At 41.3% G+C, this 27,772-nt stretch overlaps 1 protein-coding gene and 1 long non-coding RNA gene across 2 annotated transcripts in view; one reads left to right on the forward strand and one right to left on the reverse strand.

The window, feature by feature from the left end:
• Positions 1-1,761: 1,761 nt before the first annotated feature.
• Positions 1,762-27,772, reverse strand: part of arl10 (ADP-ribosylation factor-like 10) — a 34,423-nt gene continuing 8,412 nt past the window's right edge. Inside the window, exons 2-4 of the mRNA XM_082549744.1 lie at positions 23,450-23,633; positions 14,457-14,632; positions 1,762-9,993 (exon numbers count right to left, since the gene is read on the reverse strand). Coding sequence (XP_082405870.1) covers positions 9,820-9,993; positions 14,457-14,632; positions 23,450-23,633 — 534 coding nt within the window. The 3' untranslated portion in view covers positions 1,762-9,819. The remainder of the gene's footprint in view (positions 9,994-14,456; positions 14,633-23,449; positions 23,634-27,772) is intronic.
• Positions 6,411-14,143, forward strand: LOC309716120. The gene is made up of 3 exons (XR_014279372.1): positions 6,411-6,485; positions 11,488-11,594; positions 14,015-14,143. It is a non-coding gene; the product is annotated as an uncharacterized lncRNA (long non-coding RNA).

Here is a 27,772-nt window from a genome sequence, read left to right on the forward strand (position 1 = left end):
TACGTTGGTGATGCAGTTTTTTTTTAATGTGTATGATATTTTTGTCATGCGATTTTAAAGCTGGTCCTACAACCGCATCCAAGAATAACATGCAGCGTATCTCAGAACTGTCGGTGAAAATTATTCTTGGAGCTAGGTTTAATTGAGCTGCATTTTAAAGAGGTGCAATTTCACAATTTGTGTATATTTTCTAAGTTCACTATTTTGTCATGTGTTGAGAAAAACACAGATTTAAAAATTACATGGTCTAATATTTACATTTAGCATAACTGCAACATTATTTTTTTGTTTTTTTTAACGACTCGAAAGGACTTGAAATTCAAAGTTTCAGACTTGTGACTTGACTCGGACTTTTACACCAGTGACTTGAGACTCGACTCTGACTTGCCTGACATTACTTGAGACTTGACTTGAGACTTGAGGATAAAGACTTGAGACTTACTTGAGACTTGCAAAACAATGACTTGGTCCCACCTCTGATGGGAACTACGTAAGGATTATTTCAAACTGTCAATCATGCAAAGCTCCTTAAGCAGAGTCCAATAGTAGAAACATGGAGATTTGAAACAAGTCTTTAAACAGCTCTCGAGCTGATTCAAACAACTTGTTGAAAGGCTTTAAAAATTCCACCAATAAGGGAGCGCACCGGAAAAATATTTTGTGATTTATTTATTTTTTGTGCACAATGTGTATTGTAAACTAAATTCTCGTTGCAGTGGAGTTCAGCTTCAGTCTTTGCTTTAATTGTGTTCAAATGCAGAGGAAGTTTGTTCACTGTGTTTAGGTAGAAACCTCATTAGAGTCTGGTTTTACTCTTTTACTGAACACGCAAGTGTTTAATATAAACGTACACGTTAATTTGAGTGTTTGATACGAGATTAATTCTGCAGGAGAAGCCGAATCAGGATGTCTTAAATTTAAAAACATGTTTTAATCGGACGCTCGAAGTGCTTCACCGTCTTTGAAAAACCTGCAGGAGACGACAGTTTAATCAGTGGAGATGGAAGTGAGGACAGACACGATGACCCTGAGGCGAACGGGAGATGCGTGATAACAGACAGGTCGTGATGTCCTTTTGAAGAAAGGGAAACACCCGTCCGTGAGCTCCTCTGAAGACAGGCTAGGTCTAATGAATCAGCCTGTATTCAGTGAATCCCATTAACAGACCTCCACGTCGTCCTAATGATTTCTTTTTAAAAGGTGCTCTCATGAAGAGTTTTATTTTACAGGGCTGGGGGGTTTGAACAAAGGAGACAAAACGCAGTTATTTTAATGACCACAAGGGGGCGGCGACTGTGAGACGATGGCCCCGCTGAGCCATGATGAGTTCAAGGGCTCAGCTTCTAGTTTCTTGTCTTCATGACTACGTTGTGATACTGATGATGTAGATTATGGTCTCCATTAGTCAGAAAGGCAGATAAACCAAGGTAAAATAATTTACTCACTGGCTAACCAATGAACGTTCAGCGTCCCTCAGTTTCACAGCCCGCCTCTCGCTCTTCACGACAATCAACCCAAGAGTTGCAAAAATGGTGGTTAAGGGTGGCTGGGTGGTCTTTGTCAATAAGAAAAGCTGTAAAAGTCATGAAAATACAGTTAAAATTAAGGATCTATGCACTCCTTCTTATTCTAAAGCTGTGAGTCTTTGCCGGGTCGAGTTCTGCTCCTGGGGCTTATGTTTGACACCCCTCGCTTAAAATCTTAAATTCATGCTGTGGGAACACTGAACATCTGTCCCAGAGTTCATGGTAAAATGTCAAATTATCATGATAAGAAACAAAACCAAATAAATCCAAGATTAAATAAAATGATTGGGACACATCCTGGTTGGACCATGAAGGTGATGTTAACCAATCAGTCCTGTTCAATCCACACGTGCCTATGAATCCAAGTCATTTCCCTCCCTGTGTGAAACACTGATGGCAGATCTGCTGTAACATCTAATAATTCAGATATAACAAGGAAAAGTGTTTCTATTGTGATCATTTCTGAACGAATCGATCAAACGCTTACGTTTTGTGTTCATATATATATATCACGCCAGTTTTATGCACATATATATATATATATGTGCATAAAACTGGCGTGATTCCTTTTATTCAGCAAAAAATAACTGATTATGAAATCATGGCAAGTTTTTATGACCCCGTCTGTTAAACTGATAGACTAGGTAACATCTGGTTTGTACCTTTATCGTCTTTGGTTGTTGTTAGATTATCTCCTGCACGGCAGCTAAACAACATCTTGACAAACTCTTCATCAGCTGTTTCACCTTCTGAGCTCTCATCAATCATTTACAGCCAAGAAAAAGATCTTTGGCGTGAGAGCAGGAAGTTCTTATCTGAGGTCGTACTGAAGGAATGTCGGGCGTGATTGCTCAGTTTATAAATAAACACCGCTGCTTGTGAATTATTAACAGAGTCGTTCAGCGTGAAAATTCAGGACCTTTGTGGGGGTTTTTTTTTACCAAGTTTGGTTTAAGACATTACTTCATATTTGTGTACAGTGTGTGCTGAGGAAATATTTGTATTTCCCCGGTTTGCAACCACCAGCATCCGCTGGTTGGCGAGTGGTTGCTGGAAATCACCAGGTGAGAAAGACCCCAAAGCTCGCAGATTACCTGTAAACACTCTGCAACTAAACTGAGGTCGTTTGGCTTCTAAGTAAAAACTGTCTTTTGAAATTCACAGTTTCAGCACAGCTCAGAGTAAATGGCGAATGTTGGGCTACCACAGCAATCTGTGGGCGACTAACATCATTTCAAGGAAGTTTTTGACTGGAGCACACTCTTTGCAACCAGCCCACCACCAGTGACAGCAACTTCCAGCAACCACTTGCTAACTGGTTAGGGAATGGTGGCTGCTGGGCCTGTGCAATCAATCAATGCAATCAATAAGAGCAACTCTGTGCCTTGGATTTGATAAGGCTACCTTGATAAGGTTTGGGGGGTTTCTTTTGGCGTTATACTCATTCTTGTGCATTCTGTATATACACTAGCATGCAAGGACAGTCTTGTATCTGTTATATAACTGTTTTGGCAGGTGCAGTTTCCTGGAAGTTACGTCATGTACTAAAATGACATTCATGGAAGTCAGGTTTCACCCATGGTGCATCTCTTTCTAGGGCTGTTCAATATAACGATATATATCAGATGACGATATAAAAACATCTATCGTTTCATTTTACGCTATCGTTTGTTTCGTGGTGTCGCAAAATAAACTGTTTACGGCAACATTTTTTCATGGTTTTGATGGTCACTGTCGTGGCTTTATTAATGTCTTAAAGTTCTCTCTTTCTCTTATATGTAATATAACCACACTACGGACGGACGAGCGCCTGTGTGTATGCGTTGTCGTTAGCAACAACGACGGTAACAGCATCGCGTGTCCGCTTGTTTATGTTCCACATAAACCTTTCACAATAAAGCTCAAGATCCTGTTGAGACTTTTCAAAATAAACTGAATCATGTGAAAGATGCAGATTATTTACGGATGAGAAGTAAAAAAAGAGCCGCCAGGTGCTAAAAAATAAACCTTAGACTCAAACGTTAGAACAGGCTTTTCCCCGCAGCACGCCGTGTAATAAATACTCACAAAGAAAACGGCGGCCGTTTCAACTTATGTCTAAAAATGTGTCGTTTCATGCATCGGTTAAAACACTCGACTCCAGGTACACGACGCGCAGCTGGAAACACTTCACACAAGTCGAGCTGCCAGAGATTCACAGAGTTTACAGAAAATGTTACATTTGTGTGATTTATATCGTTATCGGACGATAGAATTCTTATATCGGGATATGAGGTTTTGGTCATATCGCACAGCCTTCTCTCTTTCCCTCATGAATCACTTCATTCTTTAGATGTTATGTATCGTTACAAGCCAGTGGTCATTTGGGGTGTTTTATGCCTGAGTCGTACCTGCTGTGAGGCTTATGCTGACTGAGTCACACTCGTAGCAGTCTGCCGTGAAAACAGAGTGAAACTGAGCCAGAGTGACGTCTCAGCAAATTCATAAAAGTCCTGCTCTGCCGGCTGGGGAACTTCACCCAAGAAACAAGTCCGGACACTTATAGATTTGGTTCGTATTGTCAGTGTTTGCAGTGAATTGCTCAGACAGCAGACGCAAGGGTGATAAGGCAAGCAAGCAAATAGGATATTTGTTAGGGGATATCTCAGAGCTCCACTCAACGGGTGATATAACAGGATACTTACAAGCTGAGTGCAAGCCTGTGTTTATGGCATGTCTACTCTGCATGTTTCCCCACTTGTACTTTAGCAACTCATTTACATGGGATTCATCTCTGTTTAAGCCGAGCGACAAGGTTTGATGGCTTTGAATGACATGAAATCCTCTCTTGGTAATTCTTTAACCATCGGTTGTTTCTGGGAAATCAAAACAAATGAACTACAGATAAAAAGAATTAACCCTGTGCCCAGTGCCCACACACTTAGGTGTCCACACTGCCAGCCTTTCCACACGGCAGGGCGACGACAAAACCCCATCAGCTTTTTCACAACTGAGGGTACAAATTAAAAAAGATGTTTGCTCCTCAATAACTGCATTTTTGTCAGCGACCTTGGTTTTCTTTCTTTAAAAGTAAGATTACTTAATAAAAAGTAATGCAGGACAAAACTGTCATAAAATGTATTTACAACTTCATAAAAAAATAAAAACAAAACAAATATTGAGAGATGAGAACCAATCAGAACTACCCATATGGAAAAGAAATAGAAAAAAAAGACTTGCATCAGATGTGGCCTACTTCATATAGTGAATCATAGAAGGCTTATATGATTCACTCATGAAAGTGGCCACTTTCATATATTCTTTTAGTAAGTATCCAAAACATACAAGTTTCATTTATATAATTTTTTGAGGGATCTTATATCTGTTTTCACTCTTGTATGCTTTTCATGCAAGTTTCACACAAAACAGATAAAAACTTTATAAGATTTATATAAATCTTTTCCATATGGGTAAGTAAGCTGTGTAGTAAGGCGGGATGAGTTTGTAAATCATCCAATTAGAAGTAACGTCCTGTACATTGAGGTTAGATTTGCTAATCTGATCTGTATCATGTCCATGATACTCAAAGGAGAGGAAAACTCCACCATCGATGACACTTTCCAACTCTTGGCTTTAAAACTCTGTTTGAACGAGGTGAGGCCTGCAACGCTAAAACCAAGACGGACAGTAAGGTAGCAACTGTTTGCTCTTCCTGTCATTGGCGAGAGGCGGTGCCTCATGCACGACCTGTGCAAAGCATGAGGCAAACTGTGGTCTATAACTGTGTTGAGCTATAGTTGTTTTGGGTTCCTGTACAAACTGAGAGGCTTGAGAGCTTGGCTCGCTCTCAGTGAGCGCTGGTCTGCCATCTGTCACTGATTCTGTTCATAATATTTATGGACAGAATTTCCAAGCACAGCCATAGTTTGAAAGGTTTGATCGTCTCAGGATCTTGTTCCTGCTTTATGCAGACGATGTGATTCTGTTGACTTCAGCTTGCACCAGGGCTGTTTGCAAGTGTGAAGCACTTGAAATGAGAGTTAGCACCTTGTAGTCTGAAGCCATGGTTCTCAACCAGGAACAGCTGGACTGGGAATGAGGTCCTCTCCCAGGTGGAAGAGTTTTAGTATTTTGGGAAGAGTGGAGCGTGAGATGGACTGACAGATTAGTGTGGTCCTGGCAGTGATGCAGATGCTGTACTGGTCTGTTGTGGTGATGACAGAACTGAGTGTAAAAGGACACGTGTTGATTAACTGGCTGATCTATGTTCCTACCCTCTCCTATGATCGCGACCTATAGATAGAAAGAATAAGATCAGCAGCAGAAATGAAGCATCTGAAGGTTGTCTGTGCTCAGCCGTAGAAATAGGCTCAATTGAGAGGGGCTCAAAGTAGAGCCATTATTCTTCCACATCAAAAGGAGGCAGTTGAAGTGGTTCAGCATCTGACCCCGGTGCCTCATGGGCACCTCCTCCTAAGTGAGGTGCTTCGTACATGTAATGGAGGCCTGGAGCAGATCCAGGACATGCTGAAGAGATTATGTCTCTGGGCTGGTTGTGCAATAATTTCAGGGAGGATCATTTTGACCCCTGAAATACTATCACAGGATGGCAAATCCGGTCGTTAAGTGATGACGCGACGAATCCTACTTCCGGGTCTAAAGTAGTCTGCGTTTAATGTGGCTTTTGTGTTGTTAACATGTTTAATGTTTTGTATTTTCTTCTATTTGATCTCAAAAAGCTCCTAAAACAGTCAGTGATCACTGTTGACCTCCCTCGGCTTTTATTACCGCTAATCATTTATTTAAGCTCAGTTTTTAAAACCTTAGGATGTAACTACAGCCCAGCCCATGCAGCAGTATATGAATGACTAACCTCGTATTGTGGATGGATTATCTCAGTTGTTCTCCTGGCTGAAGTTTGGTCCTTTTCCAGCATCCTGCCATGCGATTACATTTGTTCCTGACCACCGTGGAAAAAAGGTTAGCTTGTTTATATTATGCTAACATAGCTGTGTCGCTAGCGGTCACGTAGCACATCATTATATACCAGCTAGCCCAACTTCAGTAACCCTACAAACGTCACTGCTGTTTAGTTTTCTGTCTTCATTTATGCTGGAAGTGATAGCAGAGCTGTACGTTTTAATTTGTTTCTAAAACCCCGCAGTCAGGACATGCTATATTGTATTTAGATAGAAGCTAGAGAGCTAACTTCCTGCTAACTTCTAACTCCGTTAAATGTCATAAATTCCATTTTCATGGATGCCTGGATGTTAAACTCAATTGTTACACCTGGTAGAGCAGAACGCTGATCATTTTATTAAAGATGAAAGACTTTAGACAGTTTTCAACTCTCAGTAATGCCATAGTGATCGTTTGATATATGGACCTGCAGCGGAGTTTAGACCCAGACAGTAAAGTAAATACTTGACAAACATGAGACTTTGTGTCACTCTTATCACACGGAAAAAAAACCAAGCAAAACAAACTTAAACCAATTTTCCGTTTGAGATGACTCGATTATGTCTTCTTTATCTTTCTCCACATTTTGTCACAGCATTTACAAAGGTGGATCTGCATATTAAACACGTGAGTCACAAGTTCAGGCTTCAGACTGAGTCAGCATGCTTCAAGCAGCTTTTTGCTATGCACAGAAGCTCCGCCCACCTGGCTCTCCAGGGAACCACATTCTCAGAATAAAGTTGGATTGAAAAGTGATAGGAAAGGAACTAAAACATCTCTCAAGTTGCACTAACAGCCAGTAATTAGATTAATAAGCATTATTTTAAACCGTAAATCATGCAAAGCAACTCTAGTAGAATTCAAGAATAAACCCACTGAGCTGGAAATGAACTGAAAAGGTCCCCTTCAGGTTTGGTGATAAAAATCCATGTAGACATGCATGAATGTATATCTAACAGAAGACATAAAACAGGAAATGCAGTGACTGGTTATAAAACAGTGTTCAAACAGCAAATCCACTCAACTTTAAAGTGAAAACATTTCTGAATTACATCACAAGGAATAAAACTTCACATTCATTAAAAAGTAAAACTGTGCGTCGGAAGCGAACATTGCTGCACACACACAGCATTTCAAGATCTAGCTAATTCCATTTCATCTTACACAGAGCTTAAAAGTCAAATACTGCATTTACACATTCGGAGACGTGTATTTACGGGATAACCGATTCCTACGCAGCTACTGAAATGGGACTGGAAGTATGAGCTTATAAATGGGATGATGTCCAGACTGCACGGGAAAAATAAAGACGAAGAATTGATTTTAGAGCCACTGCTGACTATTACTGCCCATAACTAGAGAATCTGAGGGTAGACAACTGGGAAATTGTTTGAGGGTTTACAGAAGCACGATGGGTTCAGTTCACAAAATCAATTGCCCTGTTTTCTGAATTAACGGGACATCTAAAATCACAAAGAGCCTCTATTGATCTAAAAGCCCAATTTCTCAGAAGCAGTGATGTCCCATCTGAGACACAAGTTTGTCAGGCAAATGCACGACATAAACAGTATTTCACGACCATGTCGCAGCAGCCCATTGTGTTGTTTCTTCAGTAAGACTTTTATGACCATAAACACTTTTTTTTTTTTTTAAATGCAGTTTCACAGGAGTTTTTAAAATACTCACAGCCATTATATTAAACTGTATTGGGAACACAAATAAGTTGATTTGTTTTTCTTCACCTTCCTGAACACAAAGTTCCAACTGTGTCTTTTTTGTTTTACCCATCCAGTCTCATATCTGTGTACATATAGTTCATATTTTCCACTTTTGCAGAGCAACAAAGTCCGCCATCACTTTGTTCTGAATGTAGAGTTAATTATTTCAGAGGTCACATTTCAAATATGTAAAATTGGTTGAATTTAAAACACTGGGTTAGGTTTAAAACGTCACGGTGCCACGTCTTATAAAGCTGATTCATGCTCCAGACACTAAATATACTTACAAAGTCGTGCTGTTTCAAAAACAATTGACAATTCGATCCTATTAACATGAACTCTTTTTTTTGGCGACTTTTTCCACTTTCTTGTACGACTGAGCTGGAAGAACTGCGAGAAACGGATTTGTGACTTTTGAATGTTTCTTCTTCTCCCAAGTTGACAGACATTGAGTTTGTACCGAAAACATAAACATCTGTAATTCATTATGGTGTTAGCGTGACATTATTTTGGTAGTGCATGGATTTATCACTGATTAATATGCACACAGGTTTTTTATATTGCAGCTGCCAGTAGTAGAACTAGACTAGCTAACGTTGTGCCGACTAATAAATGTACGACTCCTGCTTGTTTTCACTTATTTTAAAGTACAGCAGCCACATTAAGTATCTGTATTAAAGTAATTACAGCACACCTCAAACATGAAGCATTTGAATACGTAGGCTTTCAGCCACAGTTTAGAGAAAGAGAAGAAAAAAAGAGTAGCTGTTCATGTTTGTTAGCCTGTTAAGCTAACAATGAAAAGCAGCTAACGCCCAGTGTCTGTACATCGTTTTGTTAAAAGTGTTTCCTAGGAAACGACAAACTGTTTAATAAGCAAGGAGTTATTCTCACCTTACGACCTTTGGAGTCTCTAATCTTTGTTCCCCTGATAATGACAAAACCTGCAAGAAGTAAAAATGCTGCATTTTTTACTCTTTTTTAAAGTCTCGGACTTCCCTTTGAATTTCCACACGATGTCCCACCAGATCTCAGAGAAGCTGCAGTGCAGAAGTCATCCTCTGAAGCAAACTCAACCAATCCCCAAACACCAACCGTTCTGCTCGGCCAACGCCCTGATCTGACTTTACACAAAAACATTTCATAAAACATGAAAACCTGACAAAAATCTGTTTCTACAAACCTGACACCCAACAGCACACATTTTATATACACGCAAACTACATGCTTAAATAAACCTGTAACAGGCCGACATTAAATAAGAGTCTGAGTCAGCAGCAGAAGGTGATCTCTGTAAGATCTGAGTCACTTCAGGGCCACCTTCTGTCTTCATCCTCCTCAGTCTGCACTTCCTCTTCTCCACTGAGCAAGAACAGATGAGTTAGAGGGAAAGTGTAAGATGCTTGAGAAGTTACTGTTTCTAAAGCCAACTAATAAAAAAAGGACCAGAAGAAAAGAAGAAGAGGTGCTGAAAAAAACAGCACTCTGTTTTGGCATCTTTTCACTCTCCCGCCGTCCTCCTCCTCTGCCTCTGAGCTTAAACAAGAAAACCAGAGAGGAGGAGGAGGAGGAGGGTGTCCTCAAGCCACCCCTTTGCTTCCATGCCTACTCTTCTGCTCTGTGGGAAGGATCCTTGATCAGACTAGCTGGAGCAGCAGGTCCTGGACTGCATCCAGGCACTTGCAGGACTTCCTCAGGGCTCCATCAGAGTCCAGCTGGGCGGCCAAGAGAAACAGCTTTCTGTCTTCGGTCACGGAGCCCAGAGACAAGGCTTCGTGGAGCTCCGACACACTCACAGCGTTCGGCTTATCCTGCGAAGAGGAGGGAAAAAAGGTTGAGTTTTTATTACAATCTCACTATTGCTTTGTACCTTCTAATTGTGGCAAATGAACCCAGTTTCTCACCTTTAATTAAGAACTGTGTAACATCTAACTGTGTAAGCATCATCTCTGGTATGAAGTTTGTTAACGCAGCACTCCAGTAAAATATGGTTAAACTTAAATTATATCTAATTTACCCAAAAATCTGAGCAGTTACATTAGAAATCCACCCAGGTTTCAATCAAAGTATCTATCAACAAATATACCGTCGAGTTCGCCTCCACAAAAAAAAATTGCTGATTTGAATAAAACACCTTCCCATTAACTTCCAGAAATCTTCACAGTGTGTCATTACAAATTACTACATGTCACACTGTTTAAATGCTGGTTGTCTCTGTTGTGATCACAACTCACGTGTGCAGCGAGTGAATTTAAAACCACCTTCCTACACAAACCATTCAACCCCGGTGCGACTCTATAGATGTCCGCCTCGTTTCTTGGCACCACGTCTTTCCCAGCACACGAGTTCTGTGGGAAACGATCTCTGTGCTGTTCAAACTAAGCGAGAGCCGAGGCAGAGAACAGAGGCTTGGTGGGCGAACGCCAGTATCACTGTCAGAAAGAGCTCCTTTATGTAGCCCATGTCACGGTACAGCCAAAGGTTTAGTTAGCAAACACCTCAACAGGAGCATTAAACCACCACAGTTGCCCTAAAATTAACGATATTGGTAATTACCAAAATAACTTTTAATGTTTCTGTATGCACAAGCTCTTTAATGAAAATACCTTTAATGCTAAAAATATGCATTTACCAAAAACCTGAAAAAAACTAATTTTGTGATTAAGACCATAAATTACATTTATTAGTTTATATTCCTGAACACAAAAAGTTCTGATTGAATAATTTTTGACTTCTGAGAAAAGTCTGCATGATAAATAACAATGTCATTTTTAGCTTAAACAACTTTTTGACAGATTTGGTTATTATTTTTAGGACATAAATAAATAAATATGGACACTCCAAGTGTCTGATAAGTAACATAAGATATTACCTTATTTGTGAATATGAAAACTAATGAAGCCATAACATCGAACACGGGTAATAATCAATCGTGCATAAGTGGTTTAACTCTAAAAACAGGGAATGATTTGAACAGTACAGACTTTTAAATATACTTTGCTATATTCTCACGTGAAACACGCTCCTCCCGAAAATGACACGGTTATATGTCATCCAAACATCTAACGGCCTTTTATCATTCAACTAAACCTTTTAACTGGAGCTTACACATCGTTTGATCTGCAAATCACCCAAACTGCTGGGAATTGTTGAATTTGTTGTACTTGCTGATGTAAAACTTCAAAGCTTTGCAGTTCAACCTGATGAAAAATCTGAATTCTTGTACACGTTCGTATCAACAGGTTAATTAATAGGTCTATTCTCCATTCTGTTTGATGATCCAAATTTCCTTATTAATTTCACAGATGAAAGCAGTAAAAGTCTGCTCATTTTACACCTGTAGAGCCTCTTGATCTTTTAAACATGACGTGACCTGATGTAACCGGACTGCGGCTGCTCTGCGAGGTTTCAGGTACGTTTTTCTTCTTAGTACTCAAAAAAACCTGACAGCACTGTGAGGATCGAGCCGCAGTGATCCAACATTAAATGTGACTAATATTCCTTTTTCCCTGCGGTGTCATGCATAATTCCACACACTGTGAAAGGAAATATGAACTGAGGAGGAAATGTATTTCAGGACTCTGATGGATCTTCTTCTTCTGGTTATGAACTTAACTGCATGCAAATTTCAACCTCTGCATGGCTGCGTTCAGCTAACTGTTATTTTTGAAGGAAAAAAATAATTCACGTTTCATTACGTACACGGGGATTTTTGAGAACTGAGATTTTCCGTTTTTGTTTTTTTTTTTTTGTTTGTTTGTTTTTTTTTCTTTCTAAATGACATCAGAAACAGCAGTATGCGACATTACGTGATGGCAGAGCTTCAGTTCATCCTTTGTCATTTTTTTTTTTTTTTTAAATAAATAGGACAGGGGGAATGAATGAGAGAAAGAGGGGGAGAGAAAGAAAGAAAACCAAAGGGGAGAAGAGACGGTGAGAAGGGGGGGAAGAGAGAGAAAAAAAAAAGAACTCCTGGGTCACCTGTATGGAGAAAAAAAGAAACAAACAAAAAAAAACAAACAGAGGAGACAGCAAACAACAAAGAGCAACATAATAATAGAGAAAACAAAGCACCATCACAATAAACTAGCTAGCCATAGATATCAATATTTACTAAATAATAAACGATATTGTGCAGCACGCAAGATAGACAGCGCACAGTGTGCTTTGAGGCAGCAGCCAAGAAAGCTTTAGTCCGCGTCTGTGAATACCCATGTGTGCATACCTGTGTGGATCAGCATGCTTGCATTCCAAAGGTTTCTCCATGTAATGATCTGCTAGGGAGTGTGGGGGGGCCACAGCCCTGTCCTCCAGGGTGTGAAGCGGGTATGGAGGAGATCAAAACTCCAGACATCCAGAGGCCCCCAGAACACAAGAGACCATGGAAGACCAACAGAGGGGCAGCCGCGCCACTGTCCCAGTAAGAGCTGAGGAGAGTCCCAGATGAGGGCTCGCCCAGCAGCCGCGGAGCAGAAGTCAGGGGGAGTTGCAGTGACGCGCCCGTGAGCTCCGCCGGCCCCCAGCTGTGCCTGAGTGACCGAGCCCCAGGCCGAGAGGCCGGGGGCACCCCACCTCCAAAGGGGCCCGAGCGAGCCCCAGGCCCCAGGCCCCGACAAGCGGCCGCCAAGGAGTGAGCCGGTGTGTACCCGGACGCCCACCCCCAGACACAAAGAACCACCAACACACCGACACCTTCCGTTTTTGTTTAAAAAAAAAAAGAAATCCCATCCACGCGTGCAGTGAAACATATCTCCGTCCACATGTAAATGCAAAAATCAAAGTCAAACGCTGTGAAGAACATGCCACATCCTAACCATGTGGAAATGTTGGCCAATCAGAAATCTAGAGGCCTGGGAGGGAACGCGTAAACAGAGTTTTGTGCCCTCACCAAACCTTAAGTTTTCCTGGAAAGGCATCTAATTTTGTGTTACTTTTCTAATGTCTTCATCATTTCAAATGTTCATAACTAAAGACAGTATTTTGGATTTTGCCTCACTGGCTCTCTTGGTCAAAGTTTATTCGATAAAGAAAGAAACGGAAAATTTTACATTAGTCTGAGTGATTCATAATCACAAGTCGCAGCGCTCTGAAATGTGACTGGTGTAGACTCACAACTTAGGAATGGACAAAATGCACACAGCATACATTAATTACATTTTAAAAAGATTAAATTTATTCAAAACCGATGATGACGTTGGCGTCAGGATTTGGTTGTACCTGCGTTTGAAACAGCAACAGTATTTTGTCTCTTTTCGGCATTGTAGAAATTCATCTGACATAAACAATAACGTGGCGCGCAGCGTGACGTCAAAAACGGCGCACACCTTTGACGTTGCATGACTAAGTCTTTTCCTCTTCCACACGTAGACGCAAAAAAAGAGTTTTCGAAAATCTCCACCCTGGCAGGAGTTTTTAAAAATATCAGTTTTCAGTGACCCAAACCGCCGTTTACATGTGGACGAAAGGTGTAAAGGCATAGAAAAAGCTGAGTTTTCTAGAATACTGGTGTCTGTGTGCACGTAGCCTTCTGGGGTATTTTTACATTGATCTCTATACATTTCCATATAATCCATAAATGACTTAGAAAACTGAATTACATTTTGTATACTTATGTGAAAAATGTGTCTACATATAAAAAAGAAAAGAAATAAAAGGCATCATATTCTGTATATAACAAGTTTGTCAAATAACTTGAGCACCATCCTGGTTATAAATGTCTGCTACACAGATTTTTAATTGATTATTTTTTTGTTCTTCTGGGTTGCTATTGATTTCCATTAATTTCCATATAATCCATAAAAAAATTAGATCATCTCTGTCTCTCTTCCACAGCATCCTGTTTTCCTTCTCTCTCCCCAACCGGCCAGATGGCCCCGCCCCTCCCCGAGCCTGGTTCTGCTGGAGGTTTCTTCCTGTTAAAAGGGAGTTTTTCCTTCCCACTGTCGCCAAAGTGCTGCTCATAGGGGGTCACATGATTGTTGGATTCTTCTCTTTATGCATTACTGTAGGGTCTACCTCACAATATAAAGCGCTTTGAGGTGAATGTTGTTGTGATTTGGCGCTGTGTAATTAAAACTGAATTAAATACTGGTCTTTGCTTTAGTTTTTAAGGACATAATATAGTTTGAAACTTGAGGTTTAATGTCTGAAACCATAATTTTCATGTCCCCTAAAACTTTATAAGTTACTATCTTTTATTCAACACAGCATTAATGGAAATCAACGGTTGCTTAAAATGATAAAAACATAAAAAGACGTCTGTTTTATGGTTTACCTGCTTGTTTCCCAGGACGACCACAGGCAGCTGGGGCTCCACCCTCAGGAGGCGGTGCAGTTCAGCTTTAGCCAAAGGGAGGCGGCTTCTGTCAGACGAGTCCACCACGTACACCAGAACGTGAGTCCGTCTCAGGTAATCTGACCAGTAGCGCCGCAGATCCTCACCACCACCAACTGCAGCACAGAAAACACACCGCAGACATTTTTGACTGCGTTGGCGATCTCATTTTCCACCTGAGGTGCGCGAGTCATCTACCAGACGGTTGGCAGGACTTGGACTTCTCTACGTGATCTTCAAGCTTGGCTAGTCTTTAGAAATTACTGGACAACACATAATAAAAACTGGTTGTTGTTGAGCAACACCCGGCCTGCAGGCTTCAGTATCTGTGGAGGATTCAGCTCCTGAAGCGATACACGATTCTCCTCAGCAGGAGTTCTCATAATTAACAAACAAGGACGAGACATTGTTTTACTGTCGCTCCCTAGAGGGGATCTGTTTGCCCAAAATAAAAAGGGTTTATTTTTAAGTGTGTACCAGCACACATAACACTGCGTTCAGAGAAAAGGAGGCTGTTTGTCCATTGATTAATACAAAAAAACCAAAAAACAACAACAACGACAAAACAATTGTCAGCCAAAGAAACACAGTATCCCCACACACCCCGACTGACCGCCATGCTCAAGGCCATTTCACTGGAGGAAGGCTTTCGGTTAAATAAAAGGACAGATCGATACGCAGAATTAGATGCGCTGTTGGCATCCCCACTTTAAACAAATTGGCCACAGATTAATTTCACATCTGCACCGGACTGAATGCAATCTGATTTTCACCGAGGGATGAAACAGGCTGAGACGGCACTCAGGCATTATTTATATCCACAGTTCGCTCCTGGGCAAATTAGTCTGATTCATTTTTTCCATCTTGTTGCCTCCAGACATGATATGTTAAAGAGGCTCAGGGTAAAATATGACAGTGCAGCAGCGATTTCTCTTCATTTAATGGGTCTGAATTGGGTTTTATTTCATGGAATTTATTCAGTTTTTCTTGTTTTCCTGCAGCCCAGAGGCTCAGTTTATTCTTAGTTTTGGGGGAAATACATTAGTATTGATGTGGTTTTGGTTTAACTTTATATTTTGTCCCCTTCTTGAAACTTTTTCTTATTTGTTTTCCTTTCCTTGTGTTCTTTTCCAGAGACACTATAAATAATTGAGGACACATCTCATTTATAATGTGTGCAGGCTTCTTGGATTAGTTTGGCTGCATGAAACAGCAGCAGCTCAGTCATCATGATTTAAACATTGAGGAATGTGAGGATTCATTTTGATTAGGCTGTTTAATCCATTCACATTTTTACACAGTAAATAATGGAAGTCAGTGGTTGGTTATAGAGCAACATCAAAGTGTAACATTTTTAATGGCGTAATTTGGAGTTTTGGGCCATTTTAACACTTGTAGTTCAGTTACGTTGACCAGATTCAGTTGATGAGTCTATAAACTTTAGCTTTTCCTCACACTTTGATTTCCTTGCACACAGAGTGAACTGCAAGTCAAGCCCAAAGGCTTTCAGCTCTAACTTCTATCTTACAACTGGTAGTTTGGTCGGTTTGAGGTTGGATCACATTCTCTTCATAAACAAACCAGATCGAGTCCTCCAAACTGGGCTGAACCAGAGTTTGACTTGGACGGCCTAAAAGGTGCAGGTGTGAAAATACTCTTACTAGGCCACCACTGACTTCCATTAACTTCTGTACAATCTGGGGGCGATCGTGGCTCAAGAGTTGGCAGTTCATCTTGTAATCGAAAGGTTGCCGGTTCGAGCCCCGGCTCGGACAGTCTCGGCCGTTGTGTCCTTGGGCGAGACACTTCACCTACCGCCTACTGGTGATGGCCAGAGGGGCCGATGGCGCGATATGGCAGCCTCGCTTCTGTCAGTCTGCCCCAGGGCAGCTGTGGCTACACCTGTAGCTGCCTCCACCAGTGTGTGAATGAATTGTAAAGCGCTTTGAGGTTCTCGAAAAGCGCTATATCAATGCAATCCATTATTATTATCTAAATCAATAAACGTAAATTGATACTAAACTATAGAAATGAACAAACATCAAACGTTGCCTAGAAATGTAGCTCCAAATGTCCAGTGCTTTGGAAAACATTTAGCTGTGCTCTGAAACGTTTAGACCTCACTGGACTCCATCCATGTGATTTAATCCCACAGCTAATTACCAGTGTTGGTCATTTTAAAGTACAGTAACGGTTAATACACCAGTATGGGAAAACTCTCTAATCTGAATATTTTTTTATCCTTAAATAAAATTATTGAATTTTCAAATTTGCTGTTTTACAAAACAGCAGAAAAAATTAAGGACATCATTATTTTGTGGTCAAGATGTAAATTACAGTTTTTTACTTTCCTGAACAGAAAACTTTGTTTTAGTGGTTGAATGTTATGCTTGAATAATTTGCTGGCTCTAACTTGAATATAAAATCCTGAATTCAGTTAGTTTTTTCACTCATAAATAACAATTTAGGGGTTGCTTTTTCTTCTTCTTTACATATTTCTGGGGGGGAGGGAGTGTTTCTTGTTTTTATGACTAGTGATCTAAAAAATCTATTAAGAACGTTAATAGATTTTACATATGAACGCACATTCACATGTATTTCACATGTTCCTATGCTTAAATGCATCCTGTGCACTTTTAGACTTTGGTTGTATTTTTAAACCGTTATAAGCAGCCATTCACTTCCATTAATTTACATATCATCAGTAAATCAATGAGAAAACTTAAGAGTTGTAGATCTGTTTTACATTTGTAAGAAAATGCTGTTTTTCTGCACTCCCCAGGCAGTCATTGATTTCCATTTGTTTCCATAAGACCTATAAATCAACCAGAATACTCAGCTACGTTGTGTAATCCATCAACCTGAGCATGAAGTTTTCCTTTTATTTGGTTTTCCTGCTTTCTGGGATCACAGAGGAAACAACTCAGTATTGATTTGTTTTTATTTCCATTGTTTTGAGTGGAACTGAGTAATAAGAGTAATCGGGGACACATCTCATTTTTAAATCTACTGATGTACAAGATTCTTGTATTTGTTGCAGCGTGATTTAAACCTGGAGCAATGAGACCAATTGTAATATAAAAACCCTTCATAAGGTAAAGTACAAAGTAAGAAGAATAAAAACAGCCATCTACAGCATTTCAGTACCAACACTGCTTGTACCAAACACAGTCACAGGTCACATTTGCTAGAAAATCAGTTTCCAGCTTCAGTGGTTTGGAAAGTCTGCAGCAGAAGTGACCTCCGGCTGCAGGAACCAGTGGTGCTCGACGGCCAAACGAATCACTGCTCACAGCGGCGAGTAAGACTTTAGGTCCTAACTGCCTCTGAATCCAAGAGAGTAGCAAGAATTCATTAGTGCTGGACCTAATGGGAAATGTTGCTAGGAAACTGGGGAGTGCTGTACTATAAGCTGATGTGATGTGGCAGCAATAAATACCTGTTTACCCGATGCAGTATGGAGGCCGGACCCGGCGCTCGGCGGCGTGAGCAGCTTGTGTTTTATTGTCACGGCGATCTCAAAGGGATGCTGGTCCTGCTGCTCTACAGGCCACCTTATTAAACACCCTCCCACACGTGTGCGCGCAGTCAACACTGAGTCACATAGGTGTGAATGATGTGGGCGTGTGTCTGTACCCACCTAACTGCTTCAGCTGCAGGCCTCTGTGCAGCAGCGCCGACGAGGAATTTACACCTGATTTTACAGCCAAAGTTCGACTGTCCCACCCAGATTCGTCGTGTTGATACCTTGTCACATGATATCTCAGTTCAAAACTTGGTGTTTAAGTACAGAACCTTTTAACCTGTTATTCTCCAAAAGGTCTTTAAAGTTTGCCTCTTTAAAGCCTCACAGATGCACGTGGGCATGCTTCATGCCTGCTAACGCAGCCAAAGTTCAACTCAAAACTTTGACTTGAATCCAGATTTTGACCCGTTGTTGCACCGCTGTCTTCACTCTCACAGGCGTGCACCACGTCCACGGGACAGTAAGTAGACTGTGGTAGCGTAAATTTTAAAATAAACACTAATTAGTGGACCTAGGCTTGATTTAAATTAGCAGAGCACCGATTTACTGTCTGAACATGAATACCATCAAACATTCACCTTGACTGTCACTGCGGCTCCTCGTTCATGTCAAAAATCTACATAATGACTCACAGACATTAGAAAAATAGTGAGTTTATTAAATGGATTTCCAAAAACTTTAACTATTATTTAACCTAGTAAATAAATATATATGAAATGAACTGAGCATGCCATGGCTAGTTTGGGAATTCATCTGGCAGCAAAAGTAAAGAACAGGGATGTGTGCAGAGGAAATATTAGCTATTAGAAAAGAGGATTACCCTAATTATCTATTTTTTTTTAATTAATAGAAGGTAAGGTTGTAATTGCAATTGGAATAAAATTAATAACACAGTCCTAACGGCCACCAGTCATGAACTAATTCAATTTAACTGGACCTCTGACACATTTAGTTGGTAAGTTGGTTTTTTAGCATTTCTAATGACATTGTCGGACAAATGTTGACTCACAAACAGCTGCTCAAAGCTAAGAATAAAAAAACCATACTGACAGTGCGGTGATGCTCGTTAAACTCTTTGTACCATTACAAAAACCCATCAATATTTTCATCAAACCATACAGGTGCTGAAAGTCCCCGTCGGTATGACGACTACGTTATGAGCGCTCATAGCAGCGCTTATGACCGAGGGTAACGTAAAGTTCAAGCTTAGGGGGAAGAACGAGGAAATGGTGGATAGTGCAGACAGCACTGTAATAATGATAAAACACAAACCCACTGACAACACAACTGTGCAAAGAACCATAAATGCTTTTTGGTTATTTTGGTAATTTTTAGCATTTTGGGGTTTTTTTCCCTCAGATGTTGGGATGTCAGAATCAGAATCAGAAACTTTATTGTCATTGTCATGAGAACAACGAAATTAAGAATGGTCCCCGATCATTGCATCATCCCTAGCAATATCAAAATATAAATAAAACAATAAAATTCAATAAATAAAATAGATAGAATACTTAAAATACTAATAAGATGTAACAGTAAAACATTCACATACATTCCCACACACATGCTTCAGACCGTGCATAGATTAACACAAGAGTGGCGTGATGGACATTTTTTTGTAGTATTCAGATGTGTTATTGCAGTTGGATAACAGCTGTGTTTGAGTCTATTAGTCCTTGCTCTGATTGCCCTGTACCGTCTGCCTGAGGGCAACAGTTCGAACAGGGAGTGGCCAGGATGTGAGGTGTCTTTTATGATGTTTTGGGCCTTTTTAAAACAGTGGGCGTTGTGTAGAACTTCCAGTGTGGGGAGAGGGCAGCCAGTGATCTTTTGGGCGGTGTTAATGATCCCTTGGAGTGCTTTCCTCTGAGCCCCTGTGCAGCTAGTGTACCAGATGCATATGCAGTAAGTTAGAACACTCTCAATGGTGGCTCTGTAGAAGGACACCAGCAGTCTCTGTGTGATGTTATTCCTCCTGAGAATTCTCAGGAAGTACAGTCTCTGTTGGGCCTTTTTCAGCAGCTCGGAGGTGTTCACACTCCAGGAAAGGTTCTCCTCTATATTGACTCCCAGGAAGCGGAAGCTTGCCACCCTTTCTACACAGTCCCCATTTATGAATAGTGGTTGGATCTCTGCCTTTTTCCTTCTGAAGTCTATTATGAGTTCTTTGGTTTTTGAAGTGTTGAGGAGGAGGTTATTGGCCTTACACCATGACGTCAGCTGCTCCACCTCGTCTCTATACGTAGACTCGTCTCCCTTGGAAATGAGCCCCACCACTGTGGTGTCATCTGCAAATTTCACAAAGATGTTGCTGTGGTGGCGAGGAGTGCAGTCGTGTGTGTAGAGAGAGTAGAGCAGTGGACTGAGCACACAGCCCTGGGGTGAGCCAGTGCTGAGACTCAGGGCTGAGGATGTGTGATGGCCAACTCTGACTCTCTGTCTACAGCCCGAGAGGAAGCTATTGATCCACATGCAGGTGCTGTATGGAAGCCCCAGGTCTTGTAGCTTGGCCACCAGTTTGTGTGGAAGGATGGTGTTAAAAGCTGAGCAGTAATCCACGAAGAGCATCCGCACATAGCTACCATGCTCTTCCAGGTGAGTTAATGCAGCATGGAGTGCTGTGGCTACAGCGTCTTCCGTGGATCGGTTTGCTCTGTAGGCAAACTGGTGTGGATCCAGGCTGCGGGGCAGGGCTGCTGTGATGTGTCTGCGGACCAGCTTCTCAAAGCTATATATCTGTTATACGTGTATCACAGACCGCTGTATCTGTATCGCGGTCTCGGGTTTTTGTGATGTTTGTTTTGATTTTATTCTTCTTTCAGTCTCCCCAGAGTTTCCATGCCTTCGCCTTCCTCTGTCTTCTTCTTGCCTTTATCATCCCTGTTTGTTTTGGATAATCTCATTTCCTGTGCTTTTACTTCATTTCTTCGTCTGCTCTCTCATATTTTCCGCCTGCCCCGTCTTCTCCGTTTCTTCGTTCCTTTGCTTCTTTGCCTTTGTTACCTCTGATCGGACACTATTTTTTAAGTGATTAAATTCCAGCACATGGCAACACAATTTGTTTATCAAAGCTTGTAAAGTGGACATGCCATGCTGAAGGAAAAAGCTGAGGATTTAGGGCCTCACCACTGACAGTTTCACTTCCCTTTTACACAAAACCAAATCTCATCATCAGCTCAAAGCCTAAAACTACTTCTCCATCTGATCTGGTGTTAGTTCTTTTATTTATAATTCCCCCGAGGACTCCATAAAGAGATCCGTGCATCGTACTGCGTCTCACCTGTCAGCATGCCTCTGAGTCAACGTCACCGACACAAAGACACTTGAGACATTTAATGCACAGACCCGCTGAAGTATTGTGCTGTGTGGGTGGCGGCGTGAGCTCTTCTTACTTTCGCGGATGAGAAAAAGATTAGTGGCGCCCACCGATAGCAGTGTTCAGATCAGTGAGCGTGACACATTCCTCTAAATACATCGGCCAATCACGGCTGACCACGCATGTTGGCTGAATGCAAAGAGAAGTCATTCAGGTTATTATTAGTGCTGTGGAGCACTAATGTGATGGATTTATTGATCCTGCCAGCAAACGTAATGCAATCTCACTTTACCACCATAGTGTGAAATTAAACAGAAATACACTTTCCAGGCTTCTTTGTCACAGTCAACTTTCGTGATACCTTGATACTGAACGTTTCAGTCGCTGAACAAATAACAATATAACAAGAGCCATTGCCAGAGATTGCCTTGTGATTGCCTTTGTGTTGGCAGTGATGGATAGGGTTGCCAACTTCCTGAAAAATAAATAAGGGACACCTCGTGGCCAGGGCCAGGCGACCCAGTTGTCTTCACCCTTCCCAGTGTGGTGAATTTTCTAGCTCTTTTTTTTAACCATTTGACTTGAAGTTGATTTAAGTAGATATGTTCTACTTAAATCCTATTCTATTCTTTGTGATATGAACACATGGGAAACAAATGATCATTTAGCCATTTAGTTTTAGCTCAAAATGACAACATTAACACAGTAAAACAGGTCTCTTTCTTAAACAGAAGCCTGTCATGCTTAACTTTTGAGAATATAAGTAAATCTTTCTTTAAAAGAACTCTGTCCTGCTTAACTTAAAATAATAGAAAACAATAGAATGAAAAATATTCTTGTAACAGTGCACATTTAGTGCATTTAGTACAATTGGCTTCAGCTGAGGTATTATTTCAGCTTTTCTGATGCTAATCAGCTGCTCCTGTTTGTAAACCCGCTTGTTCCCATGATTACGCATCATAACTCATCATTATTATTCATCTATGTATTACTTTTATGTATTAGTCATCTATTTGTTGTAATCATCTATCCTTGCAGTTGTTTATTACACAAAATAAATGATATTATCACACTTCTGGCCACATAGCGCTGATATTCACTGCACATGCCCATATTAACGTTTTCCAGCCAGGTGTTTTCCTTTTCCCATTCCTCCCTGTACTTTTGCAGCCTTTTTTTTTCTTTCTCTGAGGGGAACAAACATTGCTGCTCTAATGCTGGGCTCACACTGTGCGGTTTTAGGCCCATTTTGAGCCGATTTTTGAGTCGTGCGACCGTTTTGGTGATCGGACCGTTTTTTGGCCTTCGTCGTGCGTCGTGTAGTATACGTGGGGTAACGAGAAGCGATTAACACCTCGAGCAGCTCCCGATCATCAATCGCTCGTGAGGGTGTCGCCGCAGCCGCTCACACTGCTCACGCGCAAACACGTAAACGTCGGTGAAAAAGACGGAGCAGCACGGCTGTGCAGCGTGTGATCTGGACACAAGCGATGGAGGCACAACTGTAGAACTTTGAAAAGCTCATCCGAGCCTTTTCGATGTGGCATCACAAAATTATCACGACCACAACAACCGTGAAAATAGTTGGATTTACATGCTGCTCAATCACAGCTGCCTGATCATGTTTTTCATTAGCAATTTAGCAAAGTTGATGGTGGTGGTGTGTCTGTGTGAGTGAAAGACAGAGAGCGAGCGACAGATTTTCTGTTATAACCTTCATGTTATGGAGGCACAGTGTGAGCACTCAGGTCGCATCAGAGCATCGGGCCGTATAGTGTGAGACCTGCATCGTGACCTATGAACTTCTAACCCCTGCGAGTCAATCGTGCAGTTTGAGCAGGAGCTGAATAACGTGACTGAAAAAAAAAACAACTTCATGCTAACATTTTATGAATCCGGTTTTCCACAGTGCGTCTCCGGCATGTCTGCAGAGCTGTTTGATTCGAGGCAGTTTTATGAAACAAATGGCCAACTGAACTGAACAGTTGTGCTCTTTCCATTTCTCCATTTCATGCTGTTTGATAAAACATCAATGCTCGCTAGACTCCACACAGAGCAGTGTTTGATTAGGACGGATAAAAGGAGCCTTACTCTCCAGGAAGTCGAGCTGACAGGCGGGGGCGTTGAGACTCATAAAGTTGAAGCCGCGGGTGGGCCGGCACCGGCCTCTCTTAGCCCCTGAATCCCCGGGGGTCAAACCCTGTAGCATGCTGCTCTTCCCGGCCCCGTCCAGACCGAGTACCAGGATCTGGCGCTTCCCACGCTCCTCTTCCTCCTGCAGGCAGACCGCAGAGCTGTTAATGTTTGCAAACGCATGGAAATGTTGAGTTGAGGCAAAGATTAAACACATCACTTATTCAACACAGAGTGAGGGTGAAGCCTTTGGTTTCGAATATTAGTGTTGCACTTTGAGCTTACCAAACCACAAGCAGTTCATCAAAATACAGGAAATATATGCACAGTGATGGGCCAGGTTGGAGGGCTTCGCACATCAAGGAGAACATTACAACAAAATATCACCTCCAGGAGTGAACATCAGTTGTTCTAGTGGAAAATCTCTGCAAAGTCAACACTCAGAACATGGTTGAAGGGTGTTTCTCCGGTCTCTCCTATAAGCCAGGTCAAGTCTGCTCAGGTCCCAGCAGAGATGGGTATTACTTTTTTCAAGTAACGAGTAAAGTAAGGGATTACTATTGCAAAAACGGTAATTAGATTACCGTTACTTTCCCATAGGAACGCTGCGTTACTGCGTTACTAAAACCGTGATTTTTTTTTTGCGAGAGTGTCTCATGACAGTGACGTAGGCGAGTGCAACGTTCTTGACAACAGCTGTGTGCAGATCAACAGTGGATCATATATCGAGTGCGGAGAGAGTATGAGCGTGCAGCGTTTAAAGCGTGGAAGTACTGACCTTACTTTGAGTTTGATTCCATAAAAAGTGACAAAAACATTAGCGTCCGCTGTGCGTGGGAAGAAAACTTCTTTTTACAACGAAAAAAACCCCTAAACTTCCAAGCAAGCACCGAGTAGCTACGACGTAATGGGAAACTCAGAGAAACTCGCGGATTCTTCCACTGACCGCGGCACACCTGCACCAGGGTAAACCTCCGCCTACCCCACTCCTGCTTTACAGGTGAAAATAGAGCAACAGGACCGCTGAGTCTTTGACTTTATTTATTTTCTGCTGTGTTTTACTTGCATCTATTTGAAAGACTGAGTGTAAACACAAAAAATATTTTATTTTATGTGCTGGAATGTGCAGAAAATAGGTTTAAATGTTAAACTAATTTATTCAAGTCAGAGAATGTTGCATATAATTAAATGTTTTGCTTGATGCATAAAGTTAAAAGATTAAAACTAATAAAACAAGTTTTAAAAAGAGACTTTTCCATCTGATTACATTTTGTATGATGATTATGCAGAAAAAGTAGAATTGGGCTGAAAGATCTATCACTTTATCACCTCTTCAGGTTGTAAATCGTGTTTTTAAAAAGTAACTAAGTAACTAAGTAATTAATTACTTTTGAAAATAAGTAATCAGTAAAGTAACGGGATTACTTTTTTGGGGAAGTAATCAGTAATTAGTTACTGATTACTTTTTTCAAGTAACTTGACCAACACTGGGTCCCAGTGACGTTAATTTTGTCGTCAGACAGTGAGTGAGTGCTGTGAGGATGTCCATCTGTCCGCCTGTATTTACTACAGGCGATGCATGTGTCCCAGGCAACAGACTTCAATCAGACTTAAAGAAGTTTAACGATAATAAGTATTCCAGCTGTCCGAGCCTACGACAGAGTGTAATCATGTACCGGCCGTTACAAATGCAGATACATACAAACAGCTGAACGGATAAACTGGTCTGGCTCTACCTTCAAACACCGCGACGAGCTGCTTTTCAACAAGGAAGGATGTTTCTGTCGAGCTTTAACTTCTAACATCTGTTTACTGTTTGGGTCAATTGGTTTGCATCTTATTTCACACGCACTAGAATTTAAGTTTAAACTACCCATATGGAAAAGAAATAGTAAAAACTTCTATGATTTACTCATGAAAGTGGCCACTTTCTCATTACTTTCATATATATTTTTTAGTATGTATACAAAACATACAAGTTTCATTATATAATTTTTCAAGGGATCTTATATGTGTTTTCACTCTTGTATGATTTTCATACAAGTTTCACACAAGACAGATAAAAACTTTATAAGATTTATAAATATCTTTTCCATATGGGTAACAACGCCGGCTTTTTGCCTCCTAGAAACAGGTGGAAATAATTCAGCTCTATTCGCTAAATTGCTGCCAGTTTCAGTACAGCAGAAAAGGCTCTCTGCTCGGAGTGAGTCTTTGAGTTTAGAATTGATTAACAGACACTGAGATACTGAAAGTCAAGAGTCCAAAAATAGCTGGTGAGCATGTTTTTCAGGGCCACCTGTAATATGACACAGCCCAGACACGTGTTTGTCTTATTGTCACATTTTTTAAATTCACCATTCTGGACATTTCAAGAACCTCACCTTGGCTGCAGGGACCTAATAAAGGACAAAGCCAAACTGCAAAAGCAGATTACCTAGTAATGAAAGGATGTTCGCACAGCTCTGGTTGGATCAAACCGAATACCCGACTCTTCTGCCTTTCAGCTAGAAGCAGGTATTTTAACTTGATGTTTGTGTTTTTTCACACCGGGTCGCCTCTTCAAATCAAACTGAATGCATTAGACTTTTGGGAATTTGGCACTGAAGACTCCTCATAATGTGCAGGAATATGAATCAGCTTCTGCAAACCTCAAGGGGCACCGCTCGTGATATTATACTTTAATGAAAGAGCAGGCATCCTTTTATTACTTTTATTTCAGGGCAGATTTGTCTCAGCGAGCCTTCTGCGTGTGCAGGAATAAAGAAACGCGAGTCTCAGAGAAGGCTTCAAACGTCGACGCGCTCTGAAAGCGCCTGAGAGGCTCGGGGACGTCACGGCCCCTCTGAGATCCCTCACACGTCAGTCATCTCCTTTTTAAAAGTCACACAAGGTTGGTCTTTATTCATGCCGTGTGCTGATGTGCAGCTGCAGCTCTGTAGAGGTTAATTACCAATTCATATCAGCCCTTTTAGAGTGCAGATGTGTCAGCTTCCTATTAAAAATACCACTTTGCTGATGGATCATCAAGCGCTAAAATTACTCCTTCAGAATCAGTTAATTTGATTCCCTAACAGATGAAACCACCTCATAATTACCCAGCAAGCACTGCAGAAACAGGCCAGATGAAGAGTCTGGGATATTTTGATGATGGATTGCGTTTCTTCTGACGTCTTTCTGGCTGTAATCGCCGCCTGGTGCTGCCGGATAAATGCAGCAGCAGATAAACAAGGCCGCTCTGAAGCTCTGAAGCTCGCCTCCGTGTTTTTCTGGCTGAGTCGGCCCACTGGGAGATCAACCTCAAACCCTGACAGCGCAGAAGCCTCACTGTAGCTGCTGAGGCTGCAGAGCCACCCCTGCTCCTAACAGGGCGCGCCGTGCATCCATCTCCATCGTCTGATTGGCTCCTACCTGGACTGCAGGCGTATTCAAATGATCTAAAATGACTTTAAGTGAAACCAGCAATTCAATCGTCTCCTGTTCCCTCTGTAACTTTCTCTTTAAACTTTTTCTTGTTGCTTCAGACAGTGACAGTGGCAGAGAAAAGGACATTAAAGAAACTGATGGACATTATGAACAATGCTGGGCATCCTCTGCACACGGCCATAAACAACCAGAAGAGTCTGTTCAGTGACAGGTTGCTTCTCCCCAAGACAAGAACAGACTTAAAAACTCCTTTGTCCCACACGCCATCAGACTGTTTAACTCCTCTCTGGAGGGGAGAGGGAGGGGAAACAGGAGGACAAAGGAGGGGGGAACAACTAAGCTGTAGTGCCTCTTCACCTCACTGTACAATACCTTTTGTGCAATACTTTTTGTAAATAGTCAACAGTGCAATAGACTCAATACTTGAAATGTGCAATTCACTTGTATTTTTATTTTTATTCCTATTTATTCTATTTATCCCCTTTGTATATTTTATTTATATTTGTCTCTGTATTTATATATATGTGTGTGTGTGTGTGTGTGTGTGTGTGTGTGTGTGTGTGTGTGTGTGTGTGTGTATATATATATATATATATATATATATATATAACAATTCTGTAACTGTAACTTCGGTCGTTGCTGTGCTTTTTGGAAGTCGAATTTCCCAGAGGAACCCACCCGAGGGATTAATAAAGTTCTATCTTATCTTATCTTATCTTAGACATTTCTCATAAAAACTGGTGATACTGAATCGATTTCTTTTGCTTTGCTGCCCCGCGGGGAGGTTAAAGAGTCCCGGCTCGGCTGCAGATCAGCGCTGCTGGATCTGACAGAGGTTTAACGTCTCTCTCAAGG

Source organism: Aulonocara stuartgranti (assembly GCF_965226115.1).
Source record: "Aulonocara stuartgranti genome assembly, chromosome: 10".
Taxonomy (NCBI): Eukaryota; Metazoa; Chordata; class Actinopteri; order Cichliformes; family Cichlidae; genus Aulonocara; species Aulonocara stuartgranti.